Source organism: Caloenas nicobarica, chromosome 13, assembly GCF_036013445.1.
Source record: "Caloenas nicobarica isolate bCalNic1 chromosome 13, bCalNic1.hap1, whole genome shotgun sequence".
In the NCBI taxonomy this organism is placed as follows: Eukaryota; Metazoa; Chordata; class Aves; order Columbiformes; family Columbidae; genus Caloenas; species Caloenas nicobarica.
The window spans coordinates 9531388-9554090 of record NC_088257.1 but is presented as its reverse complement, the minus strand read 5'-3'; the positions used below and the strand labels follow the sequence as shown (position 1 = coordinate 9554090).

Below are 22703 nucleotides of genomic sequence, written 5' to 3'. Positions count from 1 at the left end.
GGGCTTAACTGCTACCTCATTTGCTTTTCCAGTGGGGATTTTGTCTTTCTAAATGAAACCTCCTTGCTTCCAGTGCACACTTTTGTCCATATTGCTCATCAGGAGAATCCCAGCCTTCCTCATTTGAAGGCAAGAGGTGGGAAGACCCTGCTGCAGGGAGAGAGGTACCCAAGGCATACAATGAGCCAGAGATGCATGAGCCAAAATTGCCGTGCCCTATGTAAAAGGGGCAAGTTCTCCTTTCAGAGCATTGCAGTATTTCTCTCTGCTGACACATTTATCATCTGCAGCCCTTGGATGGTCATTCATAACAAAGAGTCATTTTCCCACTTAAAATGCTAACGTTTATCTGGCTGTTTATGGAGTTGTTAAATGGGCTATCAACACTACCTGGTTGATACAGCAATGGTCTACAGCCTTTCCAGAGGTGCAGACCAATGGAAAATAAAGCCTCTGATATGGATTCTTGGAGCAGAATGAGGTGCTTGCCTGGATGAAGGTCATTACCTCTGCTTGGTTAACTCCATTACCTGCATGCATTACAAATAGTTGAGAGCAGGAGATGACAATGGTATCTTTTTGCACAATTCCAGGCTGAAATTCTCCTGCTGGTAGTTTTCTCTTAAAAACATACACAGGTGAGTCAATTTTCATATCTCCAGCAAGATTAATTGCAGAGAGTGCTATTACAGGTTGTGCTCACTCGTCGCCTCACTATGCTATGCTAATGGAGCACATTATCCTCAAATAATGCTATTCTGAATATGCGTCATAATTTTATGGTTGACAGCCAGATAACTCAGACAGCCAATTTTCTCCCCAAAAAAAGAACTAAGATCAAGGACTTGTAAACTAATTTCTCAAAAATGATGTGCTATGGTTGGAACAAGTAATGTGTCATCAGCATCCATCATCACTGCCATGGTATGAAGGAGAAAGGAGAAAGAACAGAAAGAGAAGGAATGGGTTTACAAGCTGAGAATAAATAGAATTACACTTTTTGATTGTACTATGAATAGAAATGTAGGTAGTACACCTACACTGTTGAGTCTGAAGACAGCAACTGCAGGTATTGCCAAGTAGGATTAAATATAGCTATGTATATTTAGTACGCGAGAGCTAGATTTATTATCCTTCAACATACACTTACTCTCTACTTACATTTACCTCTTTGAAAAAGCATGTCTTAGCAACTTTACCTGTGATATTTATCTACAGCATTTACTTTTATGTAATTATGTTTCTACTTATGTATACATATTTATAATACTTATAAGATTTTTGCACCAAAAGGCTGGGCAGTCCACCACCCTTAGTCCTGTTAGAGTCTTTAAAGTTTAGGGTCACATATGGGGCTCGGGAAGTTGCCAGTTGTCTGCAGGCCATGTGCACAAAACTTTCACCTTAGTATTGCTGAAACATTGTGTGGAGCTTTATGTAGGCAGACGGGTAAAATGGCCAGAGAAGATTGTCAGTGCTGATGTAGGCAGTCATTAGAAAATCTCATTATATTCAGAAGTCTGTATAATGAATCACCTTTCTTCTCCCAGAAAAGTGAAAACCTTCGCTTTAAATGAAGTGTTTTCTTCATCTCTCAGGAACTCACCAGGCAGACAGATACCTACTGCCTATAAGAAAAGAATACCTAGTCTAAAATCTAATAATCTTGTCCAACTGCTTTAATATAATTTTAAAAATATATCTTACAGACTTACTCTATCCAGTCTGGCATTTATTCAGTATTTCCTAGCCTAATATCCTGTATGGGATTCTGATTATTAAGGGGACAGGGAACAAAGAAATGGTGGCCAGGAAGTCATCAGATAGAGCAGCCCTATTCTATTTTCAGGGCGGTTTAACGCCATCGGTTCTTATGGAACAGTGAAATTATTCACTGCAAGAAAAGAATCAAAATCATGGTGGTGAGTAAAAATAGATACAGAAGAGGTAGATAAAGATTCTGAAGAATTGATAAGCTCCATTTCCCAATAAATCCTTCTGAGCTTGTTGAGATTAGTGGTTCAAGGTAGCTGACCTGCCAGAATAAATTGTGCCTGTAAGAAAAATAATACATCTGAATTTGCCTAAAACTCTTGCACATGTAATATACTTTTCAACTTAAAGGGTTCATCCACATGAATCCCTACTTTATAATTGTTGGATAGCTTCATTTCTTTTAAAAGATTTGATTGCTGCGCTATCCTCTCACCAGTAAAAATTCATACTATAAATTTAATAGAATTCAATTTGTATTTATCTAGCAGTTTTCATCACTAGATCTTAGAATGTGTTACAAAAAAGCAAATAACAATATACTCTTTTTGCATCTGAAGAAACTGTTTCAGTGAATTACAATAGGATCTCACGACAGGGTAATAAAGAGGTCGCCCATATCCCAAGGGACACACTTTTTTCTGCTTGCATTAGATGGAGCAATGTCCTCTAGTGAAGCTATAAGTTTCTATGACTATATTTCCTTCTTTAAGATGCAATGATTAAACAGAGGCAAACAGACAATGTCTATAGCATTCACCATGGAAAGCAGAAAATCAGGAAAGTGAGAATTTGCTAAGCATCATTCCATATTTTCAAAAGCAGTGACAAAGATCGAAGTTGTCTTTGATCCTGTTTTAATCAAACTACTTCCACCAACTTCTCATTTAGCTTCATGGTGGGTTTTGTTTGTTTGCTTGTTTGTGCTTGGTTTGGGACTTTTTTTTTTTTTTTAAATCTGTCTTATAACTGCCTGTCATACTATTCCTAGTCATGTTGAATTTCCCTGGAGGAACTGTAGACAATTTTTTTTTGCTTACCCAATACCCATTTCATGATCAGCAATTCTGTCCATGAGAACTGAGTTGTTTTGACTCGAAATATTTGTTTTGGATGATCCGTGATGGTCTCGTTGGGGAGATTTTTTACTCCTTCAAACCGATCTGAAGCATTCACTACTAGCAGTCCAAGGAAGATTGTGAAAGAAACTGCGTGTGCCACAAACTTCATGAAAGGACTTCGAAGGGTCCGTCCCAACTGCAACAGAACATATACGAGACATAAGATTTTTTTCCCTCATTCATCTCCTGGATGTTTTTTTCCTATAAAAGTTTGAACCATTTGCCCAAGGTGAAAAGAATTCAGAAATGAATTCTAGATCATGAAATAAATGGGGCTTGGATTTGTTCAAGTTGTTCTTTGCTATTACTAGACATTATGCTTTACAGTTCAAATTATGCCCTTTGGATAATTTTCTATGCATGGCAGCGTCTTATATTTCTCCTTTCTAGCCACATATACTATCTAATTGTCCTGGCCATATGGTAAGTGGAAAATGAAGAGACAGGACATTTATATAAGAGACATGTTTGTGTGTATATGCGTTTTATGAATGTACTCATGTGTGTCAATATAAATCCTGAAGATGGGCTTACTTCTCTTCTGTACACCATCGTTATATATTAGAATATTTTATTAATGTTGAATTCTTGGTTCATTAACGCTGTGTAGGAAACAGCCTGTTTAAAGTTTCTTTAGTAATGCTTTTAATGTGCTTCGGTATGATAGTCTTCTCTCATAATTACTACAAAAGCTGGAGATTCACTCCCCAGAATACAAGGATTTATTTCAATACATTAAGCCAAGAGTCAGAGCAGCAGGTCTCTTCACTAGAGCTAATATTTGTTCCGTTCTTCTTGAAATCTCTGTCTGTTAATTAGTTAAAATAACACTATTTTCCTTTTACATTTTCTGTGATTTAAGAAAACATTAGTACAGAAAGGTGTCAGAGTAGAAGCATTTTTAGGAGTGCAAGGATCAATGCCAGTTGCATTGGATACAACAGACAGCAATGAAAGCGCATCCCACATGTGCCCTTCCCGAAACCTCGTCAAAGCAATGGGTATTTTGGAGTTTTTTTTGCAGCATATTACTCACTGATTAACTTACCTTGATGACTAGGTATCCTCAAAATTGTCTTAATATCAACCTACTTGATCATAAAGCTTCATAAGAATTATGAAAAGGGACTGAAAAAGGAAATCTTCTGTTTTCTTACTTATTTCCAATAGCAGCTTTGTTTAAAGGAGCCCAGGTCTCTGATTATTGCAAAGCAAGAAATATTTTAACAGGAGGGGTCTTTAGGTCTAACAAAGGAGTGAACCAATCCCAACACTTGTGATGCTGGTTCACTCCTTTGCTGCAAACCTTGGTGTAGTGTTAGTTCTCAACAGCTTTTTATGGCTGGTGTTGGGTAGATTTACATTTTGTAGCAGAACTTACGTTTTCAGTACAGAGCTGATGGGGTGATGGGATAAGTTTGAACAATGTCCCATACAGGAATAATCTCAGATATTTTCCTCACGTGACCTGTCTAAGAGAGCTCAAAGAGCAAGAGCAAATTATAACAAAAACTATTGGCATATGGGACCTTACCAATAAAGTTTTAAGAAAGTGCATTTGCAGTCTGTACAAGACTCATTTCTAACCTGAATTCACTAAAAGAGAAAAAGTACTTTCTATTGAACCATGAATTCTCTCCGAATAATTAGACCTTTTCTGCTGTCTATAGAAATTAAAAAAAAAAAGAAAAAAGAAGAGATCTGAGATTAAAGTAGCACAGCCTTGGTTATCAGAGGAATAATCCCATGCATTACAGAACCAAATGAATTCTGTGGGTAATTTCACTTAATTCTCTACTGATTTAACAAAAGTCTGCATTTAGTCAGTGTTACACCAGTATGTTATCCTTTTTATTACTGTGTAAAACTTTCTTGAGCTGATACTTTTCATATCTTCTCAGAAACCTGATTTTCAGCTAAGAGCTACAGGAGATGAAAGTGTTGACTAGAACATTCTGTAAAAAATTAATCAAGCATCAGTTCCTCCAGTCACCCTGATGCTTTATGAAAATAAGATATATTTTTCAAGCAAGATGGTACAGTTAAACTCAACATGTGTAACTACTTGGATGTATCAATTTCTCAATTACTTTTTCAAATCAAAATATTGTGTTTCATCAAACCAGGATCACAGGGAAGTGCCTGACTGTCACTGTTAAAACAGAAACCTTGATAGAGTGTGAATATAAAGGTTCATTCTTAAGACAATAGCTCATTTCATGACTTAGTATCTTATCTGTATTATACGAACTTAATGAAGCATACAGAGATGTCAAAAAGAAAATATATAATATGTGACAGTGAATCAAAGTTTCTAAATGCAGGTTAATCTCGACTGTAAGAGACATCAACAAATGAATTTAGAAATATCATAACGAAAAAAACATTACTATTTTCAGTACAATGCTCATGGTAGAAAGCATGAAAAATATCGTTATAGAAATTGTATGTAGCTTAACTAGGGAGGAAAATACCCAGAGTAAAAAGGTACAGGTACAGCTTTAGGTGGAGTGAACCATTAAAGTTCCAGTGCTTAAATGATGCTGGCTGTGTCCCAGCGGGAGCTACGGTCCATAAATCCCCAGCATGGCTACATGAAAGCCAGAGAACAACCCAGGCGATGAGAGCTGGGTATAAATGATCTCTGTTAGTGATGTAACATTTGAATGTGTACTTCAGCCTCCCAGAGAAGAAAGAAAATACTTCTCGGAGTTCTGCAGACAGTCCAAAGAGTCCTGCTTGCTCCTGTCATTATATTTTTGGGCAGCAGACTATGCAGTTCTTCCATTCTATCTCTTATCTTCTCTTTTGATCACTGGCAAAACAATTTTGGGCACCAACATTTCATTTCAGAGTCACAGCCTCCATGAGATAGATGAGTCAACAGAGATATTTCAGAATAAGATGGACTTACACTTCACGGGTCTTATCAACAGTTTGTGCATCAAGAGGTGAATGAACAACTGACACTAAAACTGCTTTTAATAAAGATGGCTGTGTGCAACTGAATGCAAGATAAGACTTAAGTATTCAGTTGTAAACACTAGTTATACTATTTACTAAATTTTCAAGGGTGGTATTTGGTATGGTACATTCTAACCCCGCAGAGCCTGATTGAAGAAAATTTTCTGTTAGGAAACACAGGCTAAAGGCTTGAAAAGATTTGCCTTGCTATGATACATCAATGATGGAATTATTTTGAGGTATGAATTACTCTATTACCCTATGTGAAACTGCAAAATTTGACCAATACATCTCAAGAATGTGATACACAATACTATTGGCCAGAACAACTCCTATAAGCAGTATTCCACATTACAGAGATTTCCTTCATTTTTCTCACTGTCTTAGCCCAGACATGAGTCCCTAACTCATGCCTGGGCATCCGAGTGTCTTTTAAGTAAGCCCTGATTTGATTTGATTTAAGTTAAATATCTTAGCTGATTATTACTATGGTAAAATTATTTCATTACCCAGTTGTGTAGCATCAAGATTGTTTCCATGACTTAAACCCAAACAAAACACTTGTAAAATTGACCAGAACAAACCTGGGCTGCTCAGAGCATCACACACAAATCTTCTGTTAACATCACCATCCTGCTGCCTGTGTAAAATTGTCTGCAGTACCACTATGAGAGGATACACGCATCAGTCCTCAGCCCTTGAACCTAATAATGATGATTTTGGGTGAGGTACCAATTCACGGAGGAAAAATGCATTCATGATTCAGTTATTTCTGTCACAGGCCCCAATCAAAAATCAAGACTACATTGTTCTGATCAATGCAAACTCATGCATTAAAAGACAATTCCATCTGAAATAACTTTACATTTGACTTTATGATAGAAGGTTATATGTGGTTTTTCAGAGTCTAAAGTGGGGTGGAAAGAAAGCAACATCGAAAAATGAGAATGCACGAAAGGTTTAGTGTAATGAAATCACAGTCCACGAAAAGTCCCCTTCCCTCCATTTTTTAAATGAAATTAAAACCAAATAACTTTCTCAATAATTTCTAATTTCTGCTTTAAAACTGATTTATTTTGAATTTTTTGTCTCAGTTTTCTTCCCCTTAGTTTTTGGGCTTCTCAGTTTCTCCACTTATTTCTCATCTAATTGTTCTCCCCACCTATTGCTATATTCAAATGCAACCTCAGTAAATCAGAGAATACCCCACAAATATTGCTGTTGGCTGACCTGCCAACTCCCAGCACATTCAACAGAGGTGAAAGAAATTAAACAGCTTCATAAATTCCTGCTAGGCTGAAGTCTGACATAACAGAGTCAACGCGATAATTCCACACCTGAATTCCCACTATGACCTAACTAAAACCACCCGCGACACAGCCCAGCTTTCACATGGACTCCTCTGTGTAGAACTCCAGAGTCCTGTCCAGGATTCATAAAAGCTGTGGGGTTTTGTGTTGATGTAAACCTTGAGAAAATGAAGTTACATTCTCAATTGCTCCAAGAGAAAGTACTTTTCTCAGAGGCATTTTGGAGAACATCAAGCATTAAACATGTTTTATTATCTCAGATGTTCTGGAAGACTGTTTTCAAACGGTTTGTCTGATTGCACTAACATAAATATTTTCAAATTATAGTCTTTCCTTAATACCCATCCATGGATCTATAATTTCCTGGGCTTGACAAATTTAGAAGGGATTCCTCACTGGCTTTTAAAGGAAGCGGGAGAAGATGCTTTCAAGACTGAATATGTTACCAGTGCCACGGGTCGTTTTGATCAAATTTAAGTACCTCTAATAAGCCTCTTTCTGAAGATCTCTACCTTGTAATGAATGATGTTGCTGGCTATTGCTGAATGTGAAATGATCTCCTCCCCTGCCGCCCCTTTCTTCTGTGGCAAGAGTAGTGAAAAAGCTATTTATCACTCATCCACACGCCTATTTATCTCCACTTGCTTGAGCAGACTCTTTCAGGATGGAAACCTCACTACAGATTTCATACCACAGAGAATTCAAGCATTTACCTAAGCTAATGGTTGGCTCTGGTCCTTTGACCTCTAGGTCTCGTAAAAACTCTCCCACTTCATCTGATGCTGTGAGACATAACACAGCCGTATTCAGGTACGTAGCATTTTTCCAAGTTTCATAATCTTTTCCCTCAAAACCATAAAGATTGTACAATTAAGTCTAGTCTTCTCTGCAGCACGAAGCTGGGGTTTGCCAGAGTTTCAGGCACATGTGCAATAAAAATGCTCCACTGACTAAAAATAAGAGATCGAAAAGAAGAAGCAAATGAAGAAAGGAGCCCTGAAGAAGGGAGGAACCTGCAACAAAATGTACCTAAATTGAATGAGAGTTTAAACATCAGAGTTAACTAAAAGGGCAACAAAGATAATTTCCTTTAGTTATTTCCCATTTTGGTCATCCTTCTTTCTTCACCCCACTCCCATGTTGTTATTTCCAATTCATTTCCTGTTCCTATTATTTTCTTGCCATGCACTGTCTCACCCTTTTCTACGCCACTTCCTTTTTTACCTCTAAAGATGAATGTCAGACCATATCTAATAACTCCATTTGTGTATATCAAGCAACACCTCAAGCTTGCTGTCCTCTGGGGCAATCTTAGAGGAAGGCATGAATCACTTCCCAACAGCATTACAGAAAAACTTGGGACTTCACTCCAGGCCCTGGATAGAAATGACCATAAAAACCTTCATGAGTTTGTACCTTGCTGCAGGGAGCGATCCAGTAGGCTATGGCAAGGAAGGGCAGGCCAATGGAGACCCCAAAGACAGCCAAGAACTTCACAGCTATAGATTGCTGCCGTAAGCCTGAGAGGTTTTCATACCACATGGTGAGCAATTGCTGCTGGCAGTTGGGGTGAGCAACAAACTGTAAGAGAAACAGAAATAGAAGTATCAGTAGCATTGTCTGAAGAGGACGAGATTTCAGTGAATAACCTGCTGAATTTGCCAGTAGAACAAGACAGAGCTCATCTTTGTTGTCCAACGCAGCTTATGGTGTCACAAACAGAAAACTACAAACTAGTCACCCAAAATCCCCAGGTGGTGGCAGAATGTGTTCTGCTTCTCATCTTCTCTAGAAAAGAGTTTTGTTAGACAGCAGACCATCCGGGCCAAACCCCAACATCCATCAGTGGCCAGCACTGACAAAGAGCCTCCTAAGGTAAGACAAGCTACACTGAGATTCAGAAAAGAAACAGAGAGGCAATTTGATGTCAAGCTGAAAAAACTCCAAAACTCTGATAACTTCCTAAAGACATAGGCCCTTGAAATGGTAGCTCACCACAGCACTAATATTATATTGCTCTATTCACTGCATATGGAGCCAAAGTGAACCATTCTTCATGCTTCTCCTCCTGTAAACTATAAGAGGTCTGGCTGGTATTTTGCTACTTTAAATGCTTTATCTCAGAGTACCTTCCAAAAGTGACAGCTCATTCTTTACTGATCGGACAAAAAGACGTATCTAAAAGCAGGAGGAAAAGCTGTGGTGCTCTGGTACAGAAAGTACGTGTTTTGTATCCTGTAACTGAGACTCTTCTTCAGTTTATTGTTCAGAGGAAAAAAAAAAAGGTGAGCAGCAGACAACTGAAAAGGGCAAATTCTTAATGGTAAAATTACAGCACCACTGGATCCCACAGAAGAGATTTATAATAAAAGCTTAAACTTCTTTATTTCATATTGTTCTTCAGGGTGATTGAATTTAGCATGTGACTATCTTTAATCACAAAGGAAGATAATTAAAAGGTAAAATAACTGAAAGAAAAGATGAAAAATAAATACGTTGCTAATGTAGCTGATTGCATTAGCAGAACTGAGTGTTTCATTTATTAGTTCTGTGGCTGAATAAATATTCTTAGGAGGGAAATGGAAAACCCTCCACTGTTACAAAAAGCTGAACTTTCTGGAGGCAAGGGGGAGGATGGAGAGGGTAAAGAGGAGGAAAGCAGAGGGTACTGGGGGTTTTGGTGGCTGTGGTGGCCCCGGCCTGGCAGGGTGGACATGGACCACATCTGGCAGCTGCCCTGTGTCCCTGCTTCAGCTTCAGCAGCTGGGGGAATTCTGGCTGTCATCTGGAGTTCTACTGGGACTGAAAAGTAGAGAAAACTCAAACTGTTCTTTCATCTTCACTGTCTATGAAATGACGGTCAAATCGGGAATTTAATGGACTCTTCTAGATGTTTGCATAATAACAAAGCCGTTACTGTGAGTTTCAATGATTAGTTTATTGCTAGGGCAGAATGAAATACAGTTGCACAGTAATTAGGATTGCTGTGGAATAGTGCATTTTCTTCTTTAACAGCACATTAGCAGCTATTTAAACTGTGTTTCTTCAGATGAATTAGGCTTTGGGGACTGCATTTCTCAAAAAGGAAAAATAGAAAATAAGACTTTACCCCTTCCACTGAATAAATCAATCACAGTGAAGAGCTTTGATTAGTACTTTTAACCTCTTTTGTATTTATAGTTTTTTTCCTGGAAATATTAACATTTTAATAAGCTTGCTTTTATGCTGCTTTCAAAAAAGATAATCTATAAATTGTCAATCCTAGTCATTCTGAGCATTTCAAGTTTAGGCTTAAGGTGATGACAGCAGTATTGCAAGGAGGGATTTCCTAATGCTCAGTGTTTACGTTTGTGCTAATGTTGCCAGGGCTTATTATCTTTGTGGCAAAGGGACAGAAGGATGAAATAGAAGGAAGCTAGACAGAGAATTGAATCCTTTTGTAAATTTTACTTTCAGATATGATGAATTCGACAGCAATTGTAGCAACTCGTGGAAAGGAAAATTACACTGGTAGATTTGCAGACTTCTGAGATGAAGGGCAAAAGCAACAGCCAGGCCTCCTCCTGCTCTTGTATTTGTTCACCACATTATGGGAATTGGTTCAGACAAAGAAATTCAGTTGTCCTTGGCAATGAGACTGTCAAAGACTTTCGCTGGTTGGCATTTCAGAGACTTCATCAGACATTTTAATCTGTTCATTGTTTCACTCAGTCTGGGAACAGCTACAATAAAACTGCAAATATAGGAAAATTGAGAAGGAATTGCCATAAAACCCAGTTCATTGGAACAACTTATTTTGTTTAAGGCAATAAAGATTGGCAGCATACCATAGAGCATTGATGGTGTTCACCTTACTCTGATTATTACAAAAATGAGGGAAAAATAAGATCAGGATAAGAAAATTAAGAGCGTGAATGAGTTTTGATCTGTTATTTGCTTACAGCAAGCAGCACAGTTTTTCATCATGTTTGCTCCATGAGATATTAATGAAATACACAGCGACCCTTGGACAACGCCAACCCTCTCTCTACCAAAATTTCAGTAATTGGTCTTAGGTCTCGTCAGAGATGTTACAGAACCATTTAACTTTCTTCTCTGGGAATGGGCACCGACACCAAGTTAAAGATTACGCTAATGTTTTGCTTAGTGTTGTAGACACAGAAGAGAACGGAGTTTGAGATAAAAGCTTCAAGGCAGAATACTTCAAAGTGTAATGAAAAATGGTGGTGTGGCATATTCCATTTCAGAGGCCTAAACGTTGCAATGTGTTCTCAAAGTTCTGATTAGATGTTATTTCCCTTTTCTTCACTGCTGGAAAAGGAGGCTGGAAGGCTTTTATGGGCAAATGTGGCTGCTCCTGTGCTGCATCCCAGAAGAAGAGAAAGGCAGAAGGTGTTACAAGCAGATTGGTGTGGCTGGGGCTGTGCAGAAGGGCAAGATATCGCTAATTGAAATGGAAGCACTGGCAGTGGAGGGGGTTGTGTGGGTCCAAAAAGAGCTATTTAAAAGCATTAAGTGCTTTATCTCATTCAGAGTGACCCCTTTCCAAGCTGATAAAGGTAAATGCATCAGAATCTGGGAGCTCAAGCAAAATGCTTTGTGATGCTTCTGCATTCGGAAACCGCAGCGGCAGCTTTTCTGGTCCCACGGCACAGGGACCCCAGTAAATGGCTGTGGGTTTTCCTTATACCATGCATATACCTCTGTGATTTAGGAAGAAAATTGCACTTCCTTCCGGCCTATCAGTTGCACACTTTTTTAATAAGTTAAAAAAGGCTAACAAAAATTTTTTAAAAAATCAGACATCAATCTGAAGAGGCAGGTCAAATAACAAAGCTGCTAAAGTGGCACTTTTGAGAGCCACCAAAAGACACAGGAAAGCATTAACACCTCCGGAAGCCACTGTTCTGTGCTACAGAGAATTAAATAAATGAGATGAATATTTGCCCAGAATATGGAAAAAATCTTTCAAAACCTTCAGTGGTAATTCAAAGCGCCCAAGTGAATTGTTTTACACATAGAAATAAAGAGAATGTTTTAAAGACTACTGTGGATACCATGTTGAACAACAACTTTTCCACATTGCTGTCTAATTTGATGTATGACAGCTCTTCCTTGTAGCTTATCATGCATGTGCATTGTGGGAAAACACTTTACAGCTCTCATGACAGAGTGAGATTTTTTTCCTTAGTATACTTGTTCAAAAATGCATGAGTTCCACTATACATACAATAAAGTACCTTTATAGTTCTATAACTGTATAGAAAGTTACTTCTGACAGAAAACACTAATAGAGAGACTTTCATTATTTAGTTTCTGTTATATCAGACAGAGAAAGAGTCTGTGATGAGCACCCTGGTTACTGGTGCTGTTCAGCATTAGCACTGTGGATGCCTAAGTTGTCAGTGGTTAAGCACTGTTTAAATCCTCTGTGCAAAACACCCCATGGTCCCTACCTGAAGGGCATCTCTCTTATCCCGTGGCACATAAAAGATAAGCTATAGCCAGGTGAAAAAAATCCAAGAATTTCCTTAGAGTATCAGACAATGCACAGATATTAAACAGGGGAAAAAAAAAAAATCAAAGAAAAAAATCTATCTTGGACAGAAAAATGGTCTCAACAGAAATAAGGACACTTACTGCAAGACAGGTAAAAGGCAGAGGTCAGCCTCAGAGGGCTGGAATTAATCATGCAGAAAAAAACCAGTATCCTTTTTATTACTGAAATAATTCTAATTCTCTTGTGAGTGCAGAAATCTACCATCAAGGCAAAATAACCACTCAGACAGGATCATCTTGCTTTGCTAATGCACCCTACACAAAATAACGAGAGGCTGAGGTAGGAAGGAAAATCTTATCAGTAAACCAGTGAAAAACGCTTTAAAAACTTGCATGTCAGAACTAACGACGCAAACTTGTGACTTTAACTTCCCTGCTTTCACAGAGATACTCCCGTTGGGTCCTTTCCAGCCTGTCCCTTTGCTGTAATCCTTATAACACTGTCAAACCTCAGCAAACAAAAGCTGCAATTCAGATGAGCAGCAGTGTGTGTAATCAGTGAGTGAGAGCTAGAAAAGGAGCTACATAAATATATTTTCAGGAGAACGTTGGTAATGTCAAGAGACACTGGCGGGGCAGGGATGAGCCATTTTTCTTTCCATCATGTAGCTGTGCACGTGCCCTTTGAACAACCTTTCAGGGTTCATTATTAAACATTTGTCTTTTGATGTAGCTCACTGCTTCTGCAAGCCTATATTGATTAACACATTTTATTAATAAGATGCAGCACCTGCTTGCAGGAACCCCTGTTTGGGTGCATAATGCTTCAAATGCCGGAGATCCTAGTGAAAAGGCTGAAACTGTTTTAATGACATTTTTGAGTCAATTGTCACCCCGTGCTGCTGAATTACATGGGAAAATGCAGGGGGGGTTAAAGGGATTGTACGTGTGGCTTCTCCCATTTTGCCGGGGGTGTCTCCAAGTAGCATATGAGCAGCGCTTCTGCAAGGAGCCATCCATAGCGGCATCTGAATCACACATTTGTCCTCTGTAAAGATGAAAGTACCTAAGTATGATTAAGAAGACCTAATGACACACCTCATGGACAAACATAGGCAGAACTGAGGTCTCTGGGCGGGTGTTTCCAGCAGGACCAAAGCCAGCCCTGGTTGGGAAGGTGGGCTGGAATTTGCTGTGCAGCGGTGGGTGCTGCGCTTGGGCAAAACCAATGTCGCGTTTCTGCCAGTGAAATCTTCAAAGGAGATATGAAATTATCCCTTTTTAGTGGGTTGCTGAAGATACATTGGGAGTACCAGCCAACATTGACAAAGGTGGAAGAAACTTAGGGAAATGTGGAAGCAGGATATTACTGCTGTGCCCCGAAGGATAAAAGCTATACTGCCATTTCACCAAAGAGGTTCAGATGAATTAAAGGGTAAAAACATGCCCACATGCACAAGACAGAAGAAAAAGGCAATGAAAATATTAAACGGAAACATAACTACTTTGCTTTCAAACCACTTCTCATTTTTGAAGATTCCTTTGATATTTTAAGTATTTTTAAGTCTCAAAACCCAAACAAAGAATCTAAATAAAATAATTTGCTTGAATCAAAACATACTTTTTTTTGAAAAACAAAACAAAAACTTGAAAAAATTGAAAAATATGTCAGAACAGTTTTTTGATCCCATAAAAGACCCTTCTACTTATAGAATTGTTTCACCTGATGCAGAACAGGAGATGGCAAAGCTCAGTGGAAATTACTGAAGCTTGCTAGGAAATACAAAGTATAGGAAAAGGCCAATATATGCGTATTACTGTTCTTATCTTCACCTTGTACTCTGTTCTGTGATCCTCCAAGTGAACAAAGGGCCCTTTGTTTTGAAGAAACTATTCTGAGAGACCTTAACAGAAGCAGATGGGATATAATACTTTTATTTCATGATCCGGAATGAGGAAAAAAAAGTTGCCTTTAGCAAGTTCTTGTGCCATTAAACTATGACAAATGAGGTTATCAGAGAGTAAATATAGCTGGAATGTGGCTCACTGTTTGCTGTTGTGCCTGATAAGGGGTGCACATAAAACTGTAGAAAGTCTCAGAAAGAAAGAGAAAACTACTTGCCCTACTATTTATGAATTAAAAATAATAAGTGAAGTTCCAATCCAAATATCCATGTTTTGAGACTCTGACCTTTTCACAAAATAGACCTGGTATAATTATAGTTAAATTCTATCCATGGCTACAGGCCCAGTTTTTAAAACGCTTTGCACCAGAGTAACCTTACAAAGGAGAATAAATCAGCAGGTCCAAATTCCTTCAATCAGAGGCAAAAAAAAGTAATTTCATGGAACCCCGTTCAACTTAGGTGAAAGAAAATTTGACTGTTCAAGACTCCTTTCAATATTATTTGACCATTGCATAAAAATAAACACTACATGATATTTGTGTTGCTGCAGACACACATAGATAACATGAATCAAGGAAACGTTCCTGCCCTGGGGATTTCTGCAGATTTCCCCCATCCCTGGGGCTCATTTGACTGTCTAATGGCATCACACACATATTCATGAGGTTCTTGCTCATCCTGTAGATGAGTTTTGTGACAGTCATGCTGAATATTCAGACCTGATATCCGGAGTCTAACGTCAGCCTTTATAAACCTGGTAGCAAAGGCAAAAGGTTTGTATTTGTAGGTAGAACCCAGATTAGCTGTAATTATTAGGGGAAGAAAAAACAAAACTAAACAAAATTGTGCAGCCTCAGTCTCTGAGTTACTTCTAAGGCATAAACCCAGAAGTACTTATTATGGTTTTAATAATAAATTATACCTTTTGTAAAATCTTTCACGTACACGTTTCTGAACCAAAGTATCTTTCATATTAGAGCCATTTGGCAGTGGGGAAATACTTGCTTGCACCAAATCCAAAGACACTCACATATTCCCCAATTTTATGGAAATCCAGTATCTGGATCCACTTGCTGGTTGGCCTGAGTTATCTAAAATCTGATTTTGAACACTGAAAACCTTATCATAGCTACAATTTACAACCACATCTCTTTCCTGTGACTCAGTCTGCCCTATAAAAGCAAGCGTGTTGTTTGGGATAGCTCTTCTGCTCCCTGCTGAATCTGTGAGAACATTAACAGGATCAAGGCGTCACTTTGCAGGGTGATGAGAAGACAGAACCAAGACAGTGAAGGTCATCCCAGTGTCCCAATTCCTGTGTAATTGCCCCAAACCACCCGTGTGGTACAGCTCTGTAAGGAGATGGTGTGGTCCCATCAGAATAAGCAGTGTGGATGGAAATACAATTTGATCAGGCATCAGAATGGTGAGCAGGCACAAAATAAAACAAAATAAAAACAAATTAGTCTAATAGAAAACAAAAGTAATGGGATGAATAAAACTGCCAGGACCATTTCAAATGCAATTCACCTATTGGCAGAAATGCTCTCCGTTGCTGAGCGAAAACACAAAATTAATAATCCTCTTAGTAGTGGAGGGAATGGAGGGGGATTTTTTGTTGCTCTGTTACATTTTCAATTCATGTTATGTAAAATTAAGTCTGATATATTGGAGGTGTATAATTAGAAAATGTAGAGTTCACACAAATTCTTAAATTGGTTCAATTTAAACCTTGTTCTACCTAAAGTTTCTTTACAATTTTACTTCTCTGGGACAAGGATAGAGGCTCTTTTTTGTGCTCAGCATTCTCCTATAGCATAGTAAACAAGGCGATTGGCTCTTGAGCAAACTTCAGTTTCATATTCTAGTGAGCTGCATGGTTTCTGAAGAGATTTGTTGCTAATGTCTGTCTTCTCTTTTTACATGTATGAATAAATCTTATCACTGAATTATTTATCTGACAAAAAGCAAATGAATTGGAAGTCCAAGCCTCTAACATTCCATGAGCAGAACCATGTGGAAATCCTTATTATTTAATCATTCACCTGAAAATATAACACAAAAAAAGCTCCCTTTGATATCTATAAAAAAATAACCACAGTGGGCACAGAAGGAGAAATTTAAAATGCTATAGCCTCTTCCTCCCCCAGGAGAATCAGTAGACTATTTTCCCTTTGGCTGTGTGGTGAGGAAAGGCTGGGCTGGTGCTCAAACTCAGAGGCCTCTTCTATAGATGGCTTCACCGCCAGCAGAGCTGGTGGGTAGAAATACTCCCTCATAGGATGGGACTCTCACCATGACATATCGAGTCCCAAAAATGTACTCTAATGTAGACATCTACAGGTGTCTGACAAGAACCCCATGTAGGAGAGCTGCACCCTGAGTCAGTACCCATGCAGATATCCAAATTTGAACACCAGTAACTTGAAATACTGAATGTTGTTATTTTTTTTGAACGGTTGTACTCAACCCCATCTGACTTTCCACCCAAAATGCACATTAGCAGGTCAGCTGCCTACAGAGAGAATAGCTGAAGTAAAAATTGAAGGCAACTAAGGTCAGTCTTATAGTAGGACATATTAATTGCTCTAAGAGAATGTTATTATTAATAAAGGTAATTTTAAGTCCTTTCATCTGTGACGGGCATCCATGCAATGGATTTGATATGTTCTTCTGCTCTCTTGTCAGTGTCTTGATGGACATCTAAGACCCTGTGGCACTTTGCAAATGAAAATAATGAAGTCTGCATATTACTGTAAATTGGGAATATTACAAACACCACTCAGGATGGAGAAATGATTCATTCAAGCCTTGAAAGGATGGATGTATGGGCAGGAAACAGCAAAATTAGATTCATCTTGGAAAAGAAATTAAAACATCTGGGCAGAAGGAAATCACCAGAACTACAGATTTTAGTGGGAGGAAGGAACCTTGCTAATGAAATACTTAGAGACATAGAAACACTTTCTGTGAGGAAGAGAAGTAATTCCTTTCCTTTCCAATCTCTGACAAAATGTCTGTAATATGCAATTAAAAATGCAAAAGAAAAATTATATGGATAATATATGGACCACAGAGTTTACACTGTTTACACAGAAATTAAACTACATTTGTACAGTATCAACTGGCTCTCCAGCAATGGACGGAAGAGACACCTTTCATCCCGCCACCACAGTCCAAGCCATCAATGATTCCACCAAACTCAGTTAAATATTCCTGAAACTAAAGAGCAGAAAAAAATTAACCACGGATTACAGAAACAAAACCCAAAAGCCAACATCCTGAAAGCCTTTTTTCTTGAGGAGTTCACCTCCTTGAGCCTTCGTGTTTAGATGGTGAAACATAACCCTGTCCTGCTTCAAACCATATCTGTGCATGCTACAACCACTGGGGTACAGAAAGATCAGTGCTCATGGGAAATTCCTAAACTTAGTTTTGTTCCAAAGAAGGACAAACAGCCACAAGAGAGACTTTTTGTGATCTAGACAGCTCTGAAAGCTGCGGAACTCAAACATTTCAGTTGGGTTACTGAAATGTAGTTTTCCAGCAAAGGCTCCTGCACAGATTGTGTGTGAGGCGGTGGGTGGTGTGTCCCAGTGCAACCTCTACAGCGGTCCCTCCCCAGGGCATGGCATTGCTGGAATTTGCAGGAATTTGCAGAATAGCTGCAAACTGAGAGCACAGAGAGCTTGCAGAGCCATAGCTAACCACATGGCATGTGGCATAGATATACTCCTTGCTCTCCAAAGGGAGGAGATTCACAACTTCTTGTCTTCTCCTGCCCTCTGTTCTCCAGCTTATTTTCTCACGCTTCTCTTGCAAACACCAAGCTTTTCCACTTAACCTTCCTCGGGGTGTGTTAGCTGAGCTCTGCCCCAGCCTGTGTTCGGGGCAGTGTCTGCTACTGCACATTTTGAGGGGCAGAGCTGTCTCCTCAGCAGGAGCAGGGCTGGTTCTTTGGCCCATCCAGGGACTAACCTCTCTAGCTCCCATTAGGGGTGGAAATGCTGCAGCTGGAGCCCCATTCAATGGTGAGAAGCACCCTGGAAGGCATTTCATGCATGAGCTATTGTACAGGGTAAAACCACATCCTCCGAGCAAATGAATGGGGAGCACAGGTTGTTGCAGCAGATGACGAGAGCTGGGACTTCTCATGCCCTTGAGCGCCTGAGTTGTGTGACGAATGCAGTGAAAAATTATAATCTAATGCAGCCATGAGTATTCTGTCCGGAGCATCCTCCATATGTTAATTATTAATAATATAGTTATGAGAAAAGTTCCTGTTCCAGCTCTCTATTAAATAGGATTTACACAGCCATCTGGTGTTCTGTTTAATTCTTATTAATTTTTTTTTCAAACCCAATTTGTATGTCTTACTGTTAATTAAATTAAAACTCGTGAAAGAGAAAGGTGCCCTGCCTTTGTGATAGCTATGAACTGAGCTGCTGAGAAAACAAAGGTGGACACTCAACATTTGCAATTGAGAGAATACAGCAACTGTAATTCTGACATTGTGAAAGAAGGAGAATGAATGTCACCTCCCACAGAGAAGCAACAGCTTTAGATCTAACGGTAAATGTTGACATATAAGCCCCCTGCTAGCATTAGAGGGTGACAATACGGAGCATAGCAGCACAGACAAAAATGTAAAGCAAATATACACCAGTAAATAGTTTTGTTGTGGTACATCAAAACTTGCATTTTCTCGCTGTTGGTCGTCCAAAGGAAGAATCCAAGACAGAGTTGTCCCAGACCCTGTACCTATGCCTGTCACAGCTAGAAATCACACCCTGGATTAATTAGAAATGAGTTCACACACAGGGAAAACTTGTACTATCCCTCTATTTCCAGTATCTGATATAAAACAAAATTACTTAAATATTTCAAGAAAAAGAAAAAAAAATATTCTGCAAATTTCAATCAAGAACACTTAGATGTTGTGAGCCTGCACAAAAACCAGCTGAGAGTATCTTTGGCTCAAGAAGCTCAAAATGAATTTTATTTTCTTGGGACCAGAACTCCAATTCAGTGACTCAAGCCACTTTTGGTTACAATCCATGAGAAACACCCAACCTAAATAATTCCTGTTTCGCCTTAATGCTACTTTTAATTTTGCCATTTCCATGAGTAGCTGCTGGACTCCACCACAGTGTTTGTTCTCACACTGTGATGATTCCCCTGCACTCTCCTACAATCTCTGAAGAAACTCCCTGAACAGCCTCGCTCCAGCATCAGCAGGGTGCTCTGATGCTCTTCCTGCACCCAACCTTTCTCCTCCCTTTGCCCAAGACCCTACACATCTGGAGAAGAAAGAAATCAGTTCTTGACTCGAATATGCAAATGTGAACCACAGCTAAATAATATCAGGGGAGACAATAGTAAATTTGCAACCATCCCATAACAAGGGCTAAAAGTCCATTTCTTGGAAGGCATCCAGGACTTGGTAAATGCTCAAATGTTTGCAAATTGTTTGTTTTGCTCTTGACAAACTGTTCCTACTGTAATAATTTTCGAGGAATTGTGAATCATTAAGATGGTTAATTTGAGGTGAGAAATTACTCTGGAAAACTTGAATGGAGGACATTTGAGTACAGTTTTCCAAGAATCCTAGGGTACAGAGTGATTATTTAGTTCTTTCAGGAAGGGTAGAGAATTATAGTAATAAGGTGTTTTTAAAGACCACTTTGTAAACTACTGTAATTTTAGCTTTCTCCTTGCTGCGAAATATGTACAAGCAGAGTTTCTTAATTCTTCAGTGACCTTCTATACGACCTTCTCTAATCTTCAATTATATTAGAGCTTTAAACTTGCTTTTTCACCAGCATCTCGTATGTGCTAGCAGCACGCTTTGCAGGAAAAAAAAAAAAAAGGAAAAAAGAAGGAAAAAAAAAAGAAAAAATAAAAAGGGAAAAAAAAAAAGAGAGACAGGCAAGTGAAGTCTACAACTTTTGATGCATTCTTGAATGACTTTCCAAGATTCATCCCCAGTTTTGTAAATTAGAAAAAAAGGTAGTGATCAACGAAGCAGTGGCCTTAGTGGCCTTTCAGTTGAACTGCTTTTTTGGAGTAGCGAAGGGGCAAAGTAACAGAGAATCCTAATGGGAAGCACAAATGAAAAAGTGCAGAGAAAGATCATTTACGGCCTGGGCAAAATCCTGTTGTAGGTACCAGTTGCAGATTTACTGTGTAGAACACAGTATAAATTGTTCTCTGCAAATTTTCATCAAAAAAGCCTACCGCAGGCACTTAAATTACTAATATGGAAGCGTGTATTAAGAAGCTAATGACAGAACTTGATATTTTTTTTTAAAAATCAAATATTTCCTAAAATTTCAGATGCAAATGCAAATATTTAATCTGAATACTAACTTAATTAAAAACCAAAACAAAATGACATAAAAACTAACACCAGTTTTGTTTTGTTTTTTTGTTTTCTCAGACCATTATGAAGTCCCTGAAACTGTCTTGTCTAAGATTCCTCTTGCAGTTTATGGAGAAGAACCAGTATAAAATACTTTAGGAGCTCCATACTCATTCAAGGAAGCACGCCTTTATTTCTTTGGTTCATCTAGAGCTTGCCGATAATACAAAATCAAACATCTGAACACTGATGCTAATGATAAAGGTGGGGAGGTTCTGGTAGCAGAGGTGGAAGGCACAGCTGTAGTCCCTTCATTATTCCTACCCTGCCAACTAAACTTCCAGGACAAAAAGAAGTGGCAAACACAACTATTTGTGCATTATTCCAGTTCTAGAGTGCAGTTAAAAAGCTGGAAAGGTCTCCGCATCGCTGGAGCTGTTTCTGGGTGAGTTAGAGCCACCCATGTCTCAGCACTTGGACTTGGCCTGGGCAGGGAGCACTGTCAGACCAAGTGATGGGCTTTTGGGTGCTGTGGGTGGGAAGTCACTTTGGGCACCTGCCTCGTCTGCCTTTCACACTTGGACCGCCAAACGTGATCTCGCGTATGCCCGCAAGTCATTGCATCAGCTTTGAAAAAGTGCCTTGAAATTTACAGAATCTGCCCAAGAATTGATTTATTAAATATCTAAAGTGCTTCACCCTCCATCTCACCCCTCTCTATGATAGTATTTTATTAAAATGAAAATAGATTTCGAAGCACAGGGTTTGTATACATAAGCCTAAACACCTCTCATCTGGATAAAAAACTTGTACCTGAAATCTATTGCCTCTTAAGGAAATCATTACTGTGTTACCATAACAGAATCTCTTTGTTCAGCCAGTGTGATAAATATCAGTCTATTATCATAAGTCACTGCCAATAACCAAAGCCATTTATCTGAATGTGTCTCTGCCTCCCACAAATGAAACTAGCTTACTTTCCAGTTAGCAGTTAAATCCTCATCTTACACATAGACATATATGGTCTACTGAAAAGAATATTCTGAAAAGTGCTAACCTGAGAGTCAACATGAGGCTGACAAATGCTCATGTTTATGCTCTGTAATTAAACAGTTACCATCAGTGAGCAACAGGTTGCTGTGATCCAGAAAGGGTACTCAGCTTTCCTGGGCACAGGAAGATATTTATACAGAAAAAGATCAACTGTATATGACCTGCCACAGACACTTTGGGTCAGCATTCATGCATTATGAAGTAATACGTATAAAATGTAAGAAATGGAGGAAATCCTCCCCTGCAACCGACTAAGCTAGGATGAATGGACTCAAAAAAGCACAATAACTAACAGCAATTCAGCTCTGGTTAATGGTCTTGGTATCTAAAGGATGACACAAATATTTAGAAGAATAAACACACAAAATAGTGCAGAAGGCTTCATACATTAAAAAGGCTTGATGTTCTGGCCAACTTAAAGATAATTTTCAGACCATGAGTCACTGAGGGCTACTCCTTGATTATGTGCTGTCAGTGTCTTTTAGAGGAGTTCGTTTTCTGAAAGAGCACCACAGCAAGTTTGGCCTCCTGTTACTAAAGCAACAGCTTCAATAAATAAACTTGATCCAGCTTGTTGAAAGGCATCTAAATAAGAGTGAACCGAAATGTTATCCTCAGTTTTGGTGACAGAACAATGCAGAGACACGATATCCTAGGAGGAAATATTTGGCTCCGTACCAAGTGCTCCTGCACGAAAGCAATTCATTTCATGTAA

The 22703-nt window shown here is 38.8% G+C and overlaps 1 protein-coding gene across 1 annotated transcript in view; it reads right to left on the bottom strand.

Annotated features, from left to right (window-relative positions):
- Positions 1-22703, bottom strand: part of TRPC7 (transient receptor potential cation channel subfamily C member 7) — a 69701-nt gene that overhangs the window by 22331 nt on the left and 24667 nt on the right. The window contains exons 3-4 of the mRNA XM_065643976.1: positions 8585-8749; positions 2814-3030 (exon numbers count right to left, since the gene is read on the bottom strand). Of these exons, the coding sequence (XP_065500048.1) occupies positions 2814-3030; positions 8585-8749 (382 nt within the window). The remainder of the gene's footprint in view (positions 1-2813; positions 3031-8584; positions 8750-22703) is intronic.